General features: G+C 42.5%; 1 protein-coding gene across 32 annotated transcripts in view; it reads left to right on the top strand.

The window, feature by feature from the left end:
- LOC143352873 (uncharacterized) overlaps window positions 1-15,554 on the top strand; it is a 383,132-nt gene that overhangs the window by 278,729 nt on the left and 88,849 nt on the right. For 10 of the 32 annotated variants that reach the window (XM_076785813.1, XM_076785817.1, XM_076785814.1 and 7 more), the window contains exon 2: window positions 1,629-1,903. The exons of the other annotated variants lie outside the window; for them this stretch is intronic. In XM_076785813.1, the coding sequence (XP_076641928.1) occupies window positions 1,629-1,903 (275 nt within the window). The remainder of the gene's footprint in view (window positions 1-1,628; window positions 1,904-15,554) is intronic. 32 annotated transcript variants of the gene reach the window in all.

Here is a 15,554-nt window from a genome sequence, read left to right as displayed (position 1 = left end):
AAAGTCTGCCAGAGATAAAGTTAAACATAAACGAGAAAATGCTCTCCAATTGACAGGTTATTAATTAAAATATTTTAGCAGTTCAGTATTTTTGTCGGTAACAAAAAAAAATGCAATTCTCATTCCGTCCTTACACCAATAAACCAAGAGTTCAACACTTGTCATATATCGCTCAGAAAAAGAACACAAAGTACAGTGAATTCTCGATATATGTCAACAACGCGGGTCTTGTCAGCGTCTTATATCGTCCAGGAGACGAGCCGTGTACACTCCTCGGCGTCCGTGGCCTCTCGGTAGAAGGGATAATTCCGCGACATTTATGATCCAGGCGTCGGCGACATATATAGAGAAATCACTGTATCGCAAGTGACAAATTACCAACCGAGCAAACCTCAAATCAGTACAAAATTTATCGAGAAAACCATTTTTAAAGTCCTGATACCAAGCTTGACACAGTCTTATCATTTCGGAGCACGTTTTATCAAATCTATCTCGTATCAGTCGAAGATTAATCGAGAGTCGACATTGGGCAAAGTCAACAGCCGACGTTCCAAGACTATTCTTATAGTCCCATACTCTTTCCTCGAAATTTGGAGCAGCTCAAACGTCCGTCGAACACGTACAGCCAGTCTCATAATTGACGGCACACAATTTAAATCGGAATTACTTTTTTTCTGGATGGAACAATCGACTCCAATTTTTTCTGCCAAGCTGGATTAGTTTACTAGATGACGAAGATTGGAGAAAATAGCGTTTGGTCTGAATTACGACTTGTAACAAAAATTTAAAAAATGTGTTTTGCAGATTCGGACTAGTCGTACACATTCTGAATATTTTATCGAAATTACTCAATTGGTTCACGAGTTATAAGTAGACTGCGGATGTTTATGCAATTTTCTATTTTTGTAGACAAATTTTAAGAAAGTGAATTTTATTTTTAGTGTTAATAGTCTTTGTAGATCCAAAGCACATAAAAATCGTACTAAATTCTATCGAATTTTATGTTCTCGGATTTTTTGCAAATTTTTATATGCCATAAATGCATAAAATTCCGCAGTCTAGTTATAAACGATTCAAGACTGCAAAGATAGGTTGAAAATCGGTTTCGATGAAATTTTCAGCGTGTATACAACTTATACGAATCTAAAAAACACACTTTTAAAATTTTTGTTACAAGCTCGATCAAAACACTTGTAAAAAACAACTTTTACTATTTTTCTCGTAACTCAGACTAAGCGCAATTTTTCCAAAATTTTCATCAGATACGACCTAGTAAACCGATCCATCCAGCTCGGCAGAAAAACTGAAACCGTTCGGTCCATCGATAAAAAAAGTTATTCCGAGTTGAAGCGTGTGCCATCGATTATGAGACTGACTGTACACCCGCTAACAATGAATCGTTTTCCGTGAATGGCGTACCGGACGCGAGATTGCGCGATAAGAAGTCATCGTTTACGGCAATTCGATCGTTCCCGGCTAGATCGGCGAGCGATCTCTTCCTAATTTAAGTTCCCGTTCGACCCGTTCGTGCCCGTTAACGATCGAATCGTCCGTTTAACGCCGTCTGAAACGAGACGTGACGAGAGACGAGCCGAGCCGTAAACGTATTCCCGTCACGGAATCCTCAGGAAACGTTCAGCAATGCCCACCGACTTTAGTAAAAGATTGGGCAGCCCCGAGGCGAGGGACGGCGGAAAGCGCGGCTCTTATTCGGGGGACACCAGGGACGCGAGGTCCGTGTCCCCTGAAACGGGACGTCTTCAAGAAGACAACAGGGGATCGGGGACGACAACCGGAGGACTCGAGTACGGCCGGCCAGACTCGAGACACGGCAGACAGTCTCCTGGGTCACCGGGATCGTCGCCCGAACCAGAAGACACCTCCTCAACTTCTGGCGACGAAGGTACTTCCGCTCGGGCCCTTTAATGTGAAGGCTTCATGCATGCTAGACAACCTACCCTTTCTTCTACAACGCGCTTCCACTTCGCGAGTACTTGTTCGCTCTATTATGGGACAAATCGATGGACCGTTATACTGTATTGTCTCTGTAACTGTCGCGAAGGTCTCTACCGTAACTGTCCCAATCTCATCCCCACCCCTCGAGGAGGGCCCGCTTGGAACGAGTCGAGCGGTAAACACGACCGAGCCAGCGAGGGGTCGAGTATCGGTGAGACTCGCACTAATACACGCGAAGCAAAAGATTACGATTTTTCTAATTTTTTACCTTTTCTTTATATGAAAGTTTTCTGTCTGGTTTTTCTAATTAAAATGACACCAAACACGATATAGTCACGATTATAATTATTATAATCGCTTTTGATTAATAGTTATTGTATAGCGTTCGGCACACTATGAAGAATGTGGCACTTCTATTAGAACTGTCGCTCGGCAGACCCGACGATACGACAGTTACGGAGACACTACTGTACCCGTAAGAGTTTAGAAACATAACCTACAAACGGCCATATGAGAATACTGTGGAGGTCGAAAATAACAGTAATTTTTAAAACGTTTTTGAAAAAAATCGCCCAGTAAAAATTATTATTTATTTAAACGAATACCACTTGTCAATGAATCTCAAAGAAATTTCCAAAAAATGAAATGCTTGAAAGATATCAAGTTCTAATATTCTGTTTACAAATAACCATTTTAAATTAATATTTGTTGGTCACTAGTAACCGATATAGGTCACTGAAATTTCTTTCTATTACCAGAAACCAATACAATGAACCGGAATTTTTTCCAGTCATCAGTAACCCTCGTGAATAATTTTTGATAATTTACAATGTTTCATATTCATTATTCAGTTTAAAATTACATTGATTCCAAAATCTCCCCTGCAATTTGATGTACTACCCAAGAAGACTATATCGCATAATGCGCGGCTTCGTGCCAGCAACTTCCGTAATAACAATCTTTTCTGGCCTTCGACGACGCAAAATACATCCCGACCATTCTAATTAAAAAAAGAACCTACAGTATGTCGAATATTTGAGCCAATGCGCTACTAGGGAACTCGTTTGGTGTTCCACTGAATAATTCATTCTTCTGTTTTCACATCACCCGGTAATTAGTAGGTCTCGGTTGCCGACTGAGGGAATCACTTTACCTGGAGCGGTTGCGCGAAATAATTTTCATAATTTTGTGCGCTGGAATTGCGCGCACCAACTAATAATTAACCGATTGTATCACGTTGACCCGCGCACACGTGACGCCGCGTGAGACGTGCCGCCATTCGAGTTAAAAGGCACACGGAAATGAGGCACCACCGTAACGATGTCGCAGCAAAATTCCGCTCCCTTCGGTTAATTAATTACGTCACGAAACTGGCAAGTATAATCGACTTCGAAATAAAATGCACTACGCCGATCGGTTGCAAAGTGGCCGGCATGGCTTCGATAACACAATTCCTCCCGGCAAACGAAATTCATTTCTCCGAACGAACGAAGGGACCGATGTTGCGACCTTTAACCGCATCACGGGAATGCACCGGAGTTACGCGAACCAATTCGTTACCGCTCGTGTTTGGCGTCGGTCTTGTAATTAATAAGGAAAATTGAATTTGTCCGACAACGGCAGTCGATGATAGTTCGATGGGGGTAAATAATGGGCAAGCGAGACGGAAGTTACCAAGGGCGCGGGTATTTTTGCTAATCGTCTGCCGCAAGGAACGCTCCATTTTCGGCAAACAATAGTTAGACAGGAATCGCGGTTAGGCGGGCTCGCTGGCAAAAACTTGGCAGCGTGTGCGTCCAGACTGTTTGCTTTCCGCGCGTACTCGAGCACTCGTGCTCGAAAAACCGGGACGGTAACTCGCCGGGAACACGTAGCCCCGGAGTTTGCCTACGTTCCCGTAGTTTTCTTTGGCTCCGGAGCAGTGTAGCATGGTCAAACATGGCCGAGCTTTTACTCCGTTAACGCAGTTTTCGACCGAGCCGACGCACTGCGAAACGAACTCTCGACACGGGACAAGGAAGTCTCGCTTTCACGAACTGACACCGGTCTTACCGTTTCGAGACGCCGGAAACTTCCTCGAACCAGCTTTCGCATGGCTGCTTCAGAACAGTGTTCCCCGAAATAATCATTTCTGCTCCATGCAAAGTGAATACGCGTGCAAAATTCAGCGTCAAAGCTAATGCAAGCGCGCGACGGTTCTGGTCCCTTGGGCCCTGATGGGTCATATATGTATCAGGAACGTTTCCGATCCTCCTTGGGACAATATCTATTGCATGCGCGCGCCAGTTTGCTCTGCGTCCGTTTGTTTGGCCACATACTACCGCCCTAGATCGGTAACTATAACGATAAATAACGTAGCGACAAGAACAACGTCGATTTTACTGCAGAGGCGCAGCCATTTTATGCTTTGCACAGAAAATTGGACATTTTTCTTCGAAATTTTTATTGTAACTTTGCAGTTCATGGTGTGAAGCATCTAAAAGCAATTAATACATGTCGTTTTACAAAAATGACGAGATTGAATTTATTTGGATTTTCTGCGGCTCGTATTATAATACATACTCTCCTAAATACAGCGTGTCCCACGAGCTCTGTCCACTTGAATATCTTGGTTAATTCAAACAATACGAGAAAATGTTACTTACAGAAGTCGTAGGGTTTAAGAAACTACATAATACGGTATAAATGATATTCTTGCAAGTGGAGGCGTAGAGAAGATACAGAGGTCACATTTAGTATAAAAGTACTGAAGTGTATTTGTCCTATAACTTACCGTTGCTGAGTAAGTTTTAGGACAAATACACTTTAGTACTTTTATACTCAAAATACGGAAAACTTTCCATCCATGTTTTTACGGTGTTATTGGGACACATGTATTGGTTACAACTCCATCATTCTCGCGAATTTAAGGGGGCCGGCAGGCATTTGGCCTTCACTGTCTCGCTATGTCTTAAATAAGTAAGTAATCCATTAAAAATGCGTACCACCGTGTTCGTACATGTCTTTGCTACGTCTGTCCAGAGCCTTTTTTTCGACACGAACACTAAATCTCTCGAAATTAAGAGAATCTCTCTGCGGCAGCCATCTTGTGACGTCATACTTGCTTCGGAAAGCGAGTTTTCTGCCGAATATTACAAATTACTCCACGATGAGGTAGAAATTCGCAATTTCGGCTCCGGACAGACGTAGATTCGACTTTTAGGAAGCACAAGCGACCACTTTTAAACAGTTCATTGCAATATTGAAGCGTCAATTTGTCAAGATTTTGACCCTTGCAAGTTCATATACGTATACTGCAGAGAGATTCTCTTAACTTCGAGAAATTTAGTGTTCCTATCGAAAAAAAGGCTCTGGACAGACGTAGCAAAGACATGTACAAACACGGTGGTATGCATTTTTAATCGATTACTTACTTATTTAACACGTTGACCGCCATGTCACCCATATGTGGGTGACGGAATTATTTCTACAGGTTTTTAAATGAATTTTTACGTTAATATATTCATCGTACCAAATTTCATTAGGATCTGTACAATGCAAGAAAGTTGGGGGACTACTCAATGTCATACATTTAATACTTTTCAATTTTTATCTCATTAAATAACTTACTTTGATTTCATGGCTTTTTGAGGTTTCTAGTGTGGCAGTCAAAGTGTTAAGACGTAAAATGTCTAGAAAAAAAGGCACAGCGTAGCATAGCGTGACAGTCAAGGCCAAATGCCTGCCGGCCCCCTTAAACAAATCCTTTTGCGGGCGTATTTTTAAAGAATTGTGCTTCAAGAAAATGGAAAGAAAATACATGTTTTCCAAGGTGCAGAAGATCCCGTTGAATTCTGTTGTTTTCCGAGGTACAGTGATTTCTTGGTCACCCCAATCACCGAGTCCGCTCGGCGAATTGTCTGGCGAAGCAATCGCATTGGGAGGCAGGCGAGCGGAGCGTTAAGTGAACGAGCTAGATCATGGGCAGTTAACTTTTTATCAACTCCGCGGGCGCCCTTTGGTGTCTCTTCGGCGGATTCGTTTGCGAAAGAACGCCGCGATTTACCGCCACACCGAACGATCCCCGAAGTTCCTTCTACCGGCGCCTTCTTTGTTCGACTTCCAACACGACTTTCCTCCGTTTTATCGAGCTTTCCAGGGGAACCGTTCGAGCGGGTCTTCATTTCTCTTTCTCTCTGTCCCTCTCTCTTTCTCTCCCTCTCTCTCTCTCTCTCTCGTTCCCTCGAGGATTCCCGCTCCATCCCCAGAAACGAATGCGAAAAATTTCGTTCGACAAAAGGACCGAGTAGACCGGCCGTCGACTCAAAGCTTCCAGAGTCGCGAGTGAATCCATTATCGGGCTCCTTCAGCATTCACTGTTTGCGCCTATGCGCCACTGTACTCGACCGACTCGCAGTAAATTAGTACCCTAAATAACATCCACGATCTTCACCGTCGCGGAAACGTTTCGCCCCTTTTCTTTTTTTTTTTTTTTGCCTGAAAGCACTCCGAAGCAACACTTTTGCTGAAATGCCACTGCAGACCGAGTGTACCTTCGCTTCCGTCGAGTTTAATGCAATTGATTTCCCCTCCGACATTCTAGGATTTTTCAAACCCCAAACAGAAAAAGACCATGACAAGAGAAGCGGATATATTTGACCAATAAGCTACTACGTTGAATTATGACGAGGAAAAATTTAAATAACGATCGTGTCGGTATGAAATTGTAATGCGGAAGTGACACACAGCATTTAAAAAATGTAGGTGACGAATGTGAAGTTTCAATTATGGACTGATTATTTAATTTTATAGCACACGAGTTTGTATCCCAACGGTAATGAAAAATGTCTGCATGCGCTTGGCGCATATTCTGTTCGAACGGTTTTGAAGTGGATGCGATAAAGTTGGTAGTAAAAATGTCGCATTAAAAAGTGCAATATCTCTGCAACCGTTTAACCTTTAGCGATTGGCATTCTGCTATCAGAGACATTTTATCGCCAATAATTTATTATAGGAAAATAGTGTTTTATCGGGTCATTGCTAGGTCCACGTTTGCTCGAAAGGGTAAACATTGATAACGGGAAGATAGCGCAGCCGAGCCTCAATCGCTCGAACTAGCAGAAGAAGAATGAAAATTTTCGAATGATAATGTAGTAATTTTTAGATACTAAATGATTTACCTGAAGATAAAAAGAATATTTCAATATTTATGAAGTCCGTGTTCTTTCACGAGTGAGCACTCGTTCTGTACTTCATTACTGGAATCGCAATTCTTGTTGCAGAACGCTCTCCATTTGAATAATAAAATTCTCACGGAATATTCGTCCTATAAATAACCGATGAAAGTTCATTTCGACTTGGGGGGAAAGAAAAAAAAAATGAAAGTTCATATTCATTAAATTCAGCTTGAAGACTCCGCCGCGAGTCTGGCTCGATATTCTAAGGCGAGGAGTTATAAAGTAGGCCACAGTGAAATGGGTTAACTTCTTTTTTTCTGCTCCGCCATTGTTCAAGATTTTTAAATCTTGCGTGCGACCGTCTTGAATCGGCAATCTCGGGTTTTAATCCCTCCCGTAAGGGGCAGTGCGCGAAACAAGTACCGTTCCGAACATCATTAGCGAGTAATATAGGAATCGATATCTTCGGTAAAACCTTCCTTGTTCTTTTAATCCTAGTCCATCCAAGTGGCAAGAAATATTTGTTCAGATGCTCTGCCAGCTGCGCAAACAAACGACTGCACTTTACACGCGTGTACAGCGAAGTTATGCAAGACATTGCAGACAACGAGCACGGTTCATCAGTTCGATCATACATAGAGTGGATAACGTCTGCCAAACTCTGCAAAGGTCGCAGCCACATCAATACGAGACTCTTCGTGCAATATAAAAATGTTCTATGTCGATTCCCAGTGGTTAAATTGAAATTCCTTCTTTTAACCCATTTGCATCATAAAGAAATATGAAAAGAAGGCCTTTATCACCAAACTTTATTCAGCACTCCACAGAACTTCAGATCTTCGTATTTCAGCATTATAAGAAAAAATCAGAATTACTACTTTCATCTCCAACAACACCCTCCATTTCTATTTTTAACAAAGTTGAGCGTCGATGCACACGGCTCCGGTGATAGTGGCCAGGAAAAATGAGCTAATGGTGCAAATGGGTTAATTACTTCAACTGCCAAATCACGACCTCCTAAAAGTCCGACAAAGTCGAAATTACTAGAACTGAAAAGGTGTTTTGTAAATGCAGAAAATCCTCAGTGTAATCATTGCTGTATCATCTGACGTCTAGATCTCTCGGCAAACTATGTACCGAGATCCCAAGGGCTTCCGTGATCGATCCGAAAAAGGCACTAAAAACGAAGAACGGAGGGCTAGCTTTTCGCGAAGTTTCACGGACAAGCACCGGGTTCTTTGTCGCGGCGTGTTCCATCTATTGTCTCGAGGGATCCGAAGCGAAGCAGTTAATTCCATCGGTGGTTTCCAGTGACCCACTGCTGCCTCCAGGCCGTGTCCAGCCCGGTTTCGAAACCAGCGTCGTGCTTTTCCATTCGGAGCGCGCCGAACCCGGCGAAACAAATCATTTTTGATATGACGTTTAACTCGATCAGGCCAGATAGAGCCGGAATTGGGCCGCGGCTTTTAGCTTCTCGGCTTCCGGACGTTTTCGCTGCGAAATTTTCTGCCGCGCCACCGATAGCTGTTTGGCCCCAATTTCCCGGAGATATATACACGGAAAAGTCGCGAATCAATCGACGAAGCACCAACTTCGCGATCCTCTTTTTCCTTTCCCGATTCGCCGTAACCTTTTCCGGGAGTCTGCCCTCCGAATTTCGAGTCGGCTTTCGAAACTCGAGCTTGCAAACCAGACGCGCTTCTCTTCCCCCGGAGTGGTTTCCTGAGGATACAGTGATATATCTCTATATATGTCGCCGAGGCCTGGATGATAAACGTCGCGGAGTTATCCCCACTACCGCGGGGATAAGAGGCCTCGGACGCCGAGGAGCGTAAACATAACGCGGCTCGAGTATGCCTCGTTGACGACTGTTGTTGACATATATCGAGAATTCACTGTGTGCACGTAGTACTCTCGTCATCCTTCTCGCTTTTTGTCATTTCCTCTATTTTCACGTCAAATTACCAATGTTTCGATGTTTTGCAGTCTTCAGCACGGCAAAAATATGTGAAAAAATGGTTGGACTTTGAATTGTTTAGTTGATGCGATAACAGGGTATATGCTGAAGATTCTCAGAAAGTTTCAAGTCAATTGGTCAACTAGAACTTGAGATGTCGTGGCAACTGGGTGGAAAAGAGTGGGTTCAAGAAACACGCGTTTGAAAATTCAGCTATAGTGATTTCTCTATATATGTCGCCAAGACTTGGATGATAAACGTCGCGGAGTTATCCCCACTGCGGGGTATACCCTGTAAGGGGCCATGAAGCTCGAGAGGCCTCGGACGTCGAGTAGTGTAAATGTTACAGTGAAACACCGAAATCTGGAGAATGTCGACTTTCACCGGTGAATGTCAACATTCACATAGTCGCTTGGTGTATGTCCGAAATATTTGCTAAATACCCTTATTTCTGACTTACACCGGTAAATGTTGACATTCACCATGCACTAATGGTGAATGTTGAACATGTTGGAGATTTATATTTTCTTCTCCGTAATTCAGTCGCTATAAAACGTCACGCCAAGTCGTGATTAATTTCGGGTTATGTGCGTTACGTTACATTTCCTCATAAAAAAGGTTTAGGGTTAGGGTTAGGGTTAGGATTAGGGAATCACTTGGGGGTAGAAGGGGGTGAAGACTCCCGACTAAGGAGACTAAGACTCCCGACTCAGACTAAGCTGATTGACTCCGAGCAGAACAAAGGATTTGGCGGGAGAGAGCCAGTCGCTTGTTTTTTGACTCTTCTGTTTTGGACCTCCACGAGAGCATATCTGTGATTGTCGACATACACCGGACAGGGTCCGAATATACAACAATGTAATAAAATATTCGATCTTTCACCGACGTATTTGGTATCTGTTGACATTCACCGGTGAAAGTCGACATTCTCCAATTTCGGTCATTCACGGTAACATAAACATAAACACCGCTCGGGTATGCCTCCTGGACGATACTGTTGTTGACATATATCGAGAATTCACTGTATTTACCAGTTCCTCGACGCCATACAATTTTTTCACCGGTATCCAGCAACCACTATCGATTTTGGCTGGTAATCTCGACGAGGATTATGCGGAAGCGAGCGATACGCGCGTGCTAAACGCGATCAATAGTATCGCGTGTACGATGCCGCATCGAGATTACAATGTTATGGTTCCGTGATTATTCGAATATAATTCGGTTTTGCCGTGATATTCGCAAGAAGCGTCAGGTTTTCTCGCCTGGGAAAGATCAGTCGTCTTCGGGAGAATTGTCGACTTCAACGGAAGCTGTTGCTGGTCATTTTTCGAGCTGTTTCTTGTTGACACTTTTCTTTGAATTGTTCTTCAGTTAATTCCGCGATTGGACATTATAAACTAAATGTTTTTAATCCGATGGGATCTTGGTCGAGAAGCTTACTTGAGAATAATCTGAATAAGATCATTCTTTCGTATAATGGACAGTTCGATCTAGAGGCTGCTCCAAATTGGACTACCCGCCCGTCTGTATGCGCTAATTACAATTAATGGTATTGCGATCGATGTATGTCAATTATACCTCGATTAAAATTAAATTGTAGGTGTTCATGTATTTACACATAACTGCTTCTACACAGCAGCTCTTCTCTACAAAATTAATTAAAATAAAGACTATCCACAGCACAACGATGATTGTATTTTTTCTCATTTCTCTCTATGATGAACTTTCTCGGGTTTTCCCATTTTCTTACACATATTTGCCTAATCCGAAAAATCTGAAAAAATACACAATAATCATAATAAGACACAACTACCATAATAAACATGGTCGTCTGATGATATAATTTCTTACAACTTCAGTAAAGAACCAGCAATCAAATTGACCAGAAAAATCCAAACCAGCAGAAATTTTTTAAAAATCGATTGCGCAGTCAAAAATACGGGGAAAAATTCACAATAGCCATTAGATAGAACGTTCGTGAAGTTTTCGTAAATTTTTGTCGAGCAGAACCGAAGAGATGAAGCGTAATTCGTTAAAACCGTGTTCAGCGTATAACTACCCTTGTGGTAGGGTGAGGGACCCAATTACTGTGCCTACATCAATTATACTTATTTTTAAAGCCTAATGAATATCGAAAAAGAGGTATTTTAACTAATTTTAATGAAAACAATTTAATATCTCTATTTAAATACCCATTACGCTTTAAAATACAAGTGTAATTAATATAGGCACAGTAATTGGTACCCCCACAGTTATTGGGTCCCTTACCCTAGGGGGGTACCGAATCGAAACTAGTCACACATGGTTTTCTTCGAGGGCCACACCGAAGGGCGTGACCAGAAATTAATTTGATTTGGATCCCTATCGTTCCAATGTCCAACATTGCCATAGAATCGCACACCTGTGCGTGGGTGGGCGCAAAGGGTTGAAGAGGGTGTAGGTTGTAGGTACGCCTCGCCAACACGTCGTTACAACTGGAGATATCGTGCACGGGAGCCAGCGCAGCGGCGCGATGGTTATAGCAGCCTGTGAATTATGGGCGTTACCAGGTTCTGCGGCTCGGTAATGCGGTCTCGCAATGCGGTATAGCGGCCGCTTCCTACGATTCGCGTCGTTTAACGAACCCGCTTCCGGGGTTCCTATCGATCGCGGATCCATCATAAATTCGGCGAACTGTGTTAGAACGCTGATGTCGGCAGCCTGGCAACGGCCACCGAAAGCTCGTCCAAGTCGGCGCGGATCCTGTTTGCTCGCGACGGAACAACCACTTTCGGCCCTCGGCCCTTTTGTCTTTTGAATGCAAATCCGCATAATGCATCCGCTGAATATGTATCGAATATTTTGACGGGCGCGGTTCCTTTCCAGGCTCTCCGCGAGAGCTTTTTTCCGGCGACGGTTTTCGTGCTCGTCGGAGCACTTCAACTATTGTCCCTCGGAAAATATGGATGCAGCGGCTCGCCTTTGTGCTGTACCGCTCCCCGACAAACTTCGGGGACACGAATTAACACCATACCCAGCCATTAGCTGCCACGCGATAACCTAAGGGCTCCCCGAACACACACTTCCTTGGCATATATTTATCGTGAGGAAAATTGGTTTTTAATTATTCTTCTCAGCACACTTTCAATCTGTTTGATCAGTTGAATTCTTCAGCATTGTCATCCCACGTTTCGAGTACAGGAAACGTTGGCACGAATGCGTAATTTGTACGATAAAATAAAAATATTTATCCTGAGGAAAACTGGTTTTTAATTATTTTTCGAGCACAGTTCCAATCTGTTCTATCAATTTCGCCACTTTCTTCTACACCACTGTCCAAAGGGTGTTGAATTCTTCAGCATTATCATCCCACGTTTCGAGTACGGGAAACGTTGGCACGAATGTGTAATTTGTACGATAAAATAAAAATATTTATCCTGAGGAAAACTGGTTTTTAATTATTTTTCGAGCACAGTTCCAATCTGTTCTATCAATTTCGCCACTTTCTTCTACACCACTGTCCAAAGGGTGTTGAATTCTTCAGCATTATCATCCCACGTTTCGAGTACGGGAAACGTTGGCACGAATGTGTAATTTGTACGAGAAAATAAAAATATTTATTGTGAGGAAAACTGGTTTTTAATTATTTTTCGAGCACAGTTCCAATCTGTTCCATCATCACTTTCTTCTACACCTTTGTCCAAAGGGTATCGAATTCTTCAGCAGAAGAAACGTTGGTGTGTGTAATGTGTAATTTGAACGATAAAATAAAAATAATAATTTTTTTAGTATTTCTTCACAGAAGATAAATAACTCAAATTTAATATTTTTCAAGCTGTGGGATCGAGGGGAGTGGGCGTGTTCTAAGGGTTAATATCGTGCTTATAATAAAGATGGCGGCACAGATCAAGATTGCACCGTGTCCCGGAGACATTTGTCCGGATCGCATCTTCCGGAACACGAGTATTGTGTGAACGTGGACGGCTATTGTGCGCTAAGAGATCCTATGTATATTGCTGATAGACCGTGCTGTGCAGGACTGCGGCATCGCTTCTCTGAGAGTTGCTAATTGGGACGTGTATCGGAATAATTATCATGACAGTCCGGTATCTCGTGTCCTTGATAATCTTAGATCACTGTTTGCGCCGAGTTGGGCGGAACTTGTGCATTAGACGTTGTTTGTAAACGCGCGCGTTCTCGAAGACGTTCGGCGAAACCACGGAGGTATTTAAATTTGTAGTATTAATTTCTATTCGAAGCGTAATTACTCGGAGGAAGTGTACGATTGACGTGCAAATGAACAGCAGTCGGAGGAGAATTAATCATACCGTATAATTCCACTAAAAGTCGACAAGAAGTTTCAAACATTTTCCGTGCATCTTTCAAATTAAACATTGACGTGCTGCTCAATACTAGCAGGGCTGTCGAAGCGATACAGTTTCAATCCACAAAACATTCGAGCGTGCATTTGCGAAATTTGATGCCACTTTTATCGGAACATGCGCGCGAACAAGTGAATTTATTTCACGATTTTTTATCGCAGCATTCGGCAAAGTATTCTGGTATCAATAAATGTAAAAGAAAAAAAAACGCACCGATGCGTTCTCTGAACGCATTTCCATTAGACTGCGGATTTAATGAATTTGTGACAAAAATGAGTAGACGAAACACAAAACAGAAGAACCGCCGAATGAATGTAATATTACTGGTACACCATTAACAACCGATTACAATTATGAAGAGAAGAAATCAATTTTGATGCAACTCCTTTTTCTCGTTATTGACGCAGACAATTTTTATTTTACACAAAGCCGTCGAATTTCCATAAATCATTTCTTCGAAATGGGACTCAAAGTATCGCATGATCACAAAAGTTCGTGTCGACGTTTCGTTGTTTTTAACGAAATTTAATACAGCATTATTTTAGCTTTATGTAAATTTCGCCTGGCTAAACGCTTATGGCTTCAAGCTAGAAAACACCGGTAGAGGTGTTCAAGATTCGGGAGTTTCTAATAGACGACGACGAGAGCGTTAACATAACAGCTTGGCGTTGTTGAGAACAAGAGTTTGTTCGCGCACATACGTGTACAACAAACAGCGCCCTTCGCAAACAGTTCCCGGCGGCTCATCTTCGATTCCCAGCTTATCTGAGTCGAACATCGTGGCCAATGGAATCCGGGATATCTCTGGATACAGCAGAGGGTACAGATATCAGGTCGGTGCTTTCACAGACTCCCTGGAAATTCTATCGAAGTTCCGTCGTCCTCGGTTGAGGGTGGGATTATGATCGATTGCCTGCTCGCGACTCGTGGAAAGCTTCCCCGAGAAATTTTCTTCGGACGGAACTCGTGGAAGTGTATTTGCACTGTGTGTCCCTTGGAGCGTGTTTACGCAAGGTGCATTTCCTCTGTCGTCCTCTCTCGGCGCAAGCGGCGCGAAAAAATAAAGAGCCTCTCCCACTCGATAATCTAAGGAAATCCTGATCGCTTTCCACGCTGCGCAACCGGCTGAATGCCCATTCTAGGTGGGAAAAAAAAATTAGGTCGACAAACAGATATAATCTGCCATTTATTCTTCTTTCGGAACGTTTGTTGGGACTAGCGACGGACATAATAATGAACTTAGCAACCGTATAAGCATATAAGTGAATACAGTGATTTCTTTGTATATGTCGCCAAGGCCTGGATGATAAACGTCGTGGAATCATCCCCACTACCGCGAGCAATACCCCGTGAGGGGCCACGAAGCTCACATGAGGAGTGTAAACATAACGCGGTTCGGGTATGTCTCCTGGACGATACAAGATGCTGTCGAGAACCGTGTTGTTGACATATATCGAGAATTCACTGTACAGAAAAACTGCTAACCTTTATTAGCTTTAATCTGGATCCCTTAATCGTTGTAAAGAGTGAAAATAAAAATAGCAAAATATAATAAAATCTTTAATCGTTATAAAGAAAGTTATGTGCAATAAAAAAAGCACTCAAGTCATTTGGTCCAGTTTTAACAAAGTTATGTTGTTCCGAAGGGTGTCGATTCACTATATAAATGAAATACATACGTTTTTCTATGATATACACAGTGAGTTGAATTACAGATTCATGAATAACGACGAGGTTGGAATGCTGTCTGTCTTATCAATCCCTATAAGAATGTTTCATTGATCAAAGTGTTTGTTGGGTTCAAGCATGTTGTTGAATACTAAACTGATCCACGTTATTCTACATTAGGAATTGTCTCTCAGTTTTAGATTAACGTAGCTTTTCCATGTTCGTATAACGGGCTTATCTTGTTCCTCTTCGCGAGGAAGTTTTCTTGTTTCAAAGTTCGATAGGTCCTTTAAATTCATGAATGACAATGTACGTTTCAGAGCTACATGGAACTTACCAACGGATTATGCGAGGTAACTGTAGAATAATCACTTGCCCGGGAAAATTCAATTAACTGTTCAGAGTGTTCATAACTGGTGCGAATCTCTGGAACGTGTTTTTGAAATTTTTGATACA

Source organism: Halictus rubicundus, chromosome 3 (genome assembly GCF_050948215.1).
Source record: "Halictus rubicundus isolate RS-2024b chromosome 3, iyHalRubi1_principal, whole genome shotgun sequence".
NCBI lineage: Eukaryota > Metazoa > Arthropoda > Insecta > Hymenoptera > Halictidae > Halictus > Halictus rubicundus.
This window is presented reverse-complemented; position numbering and strand designations above follow the sequence as displayed.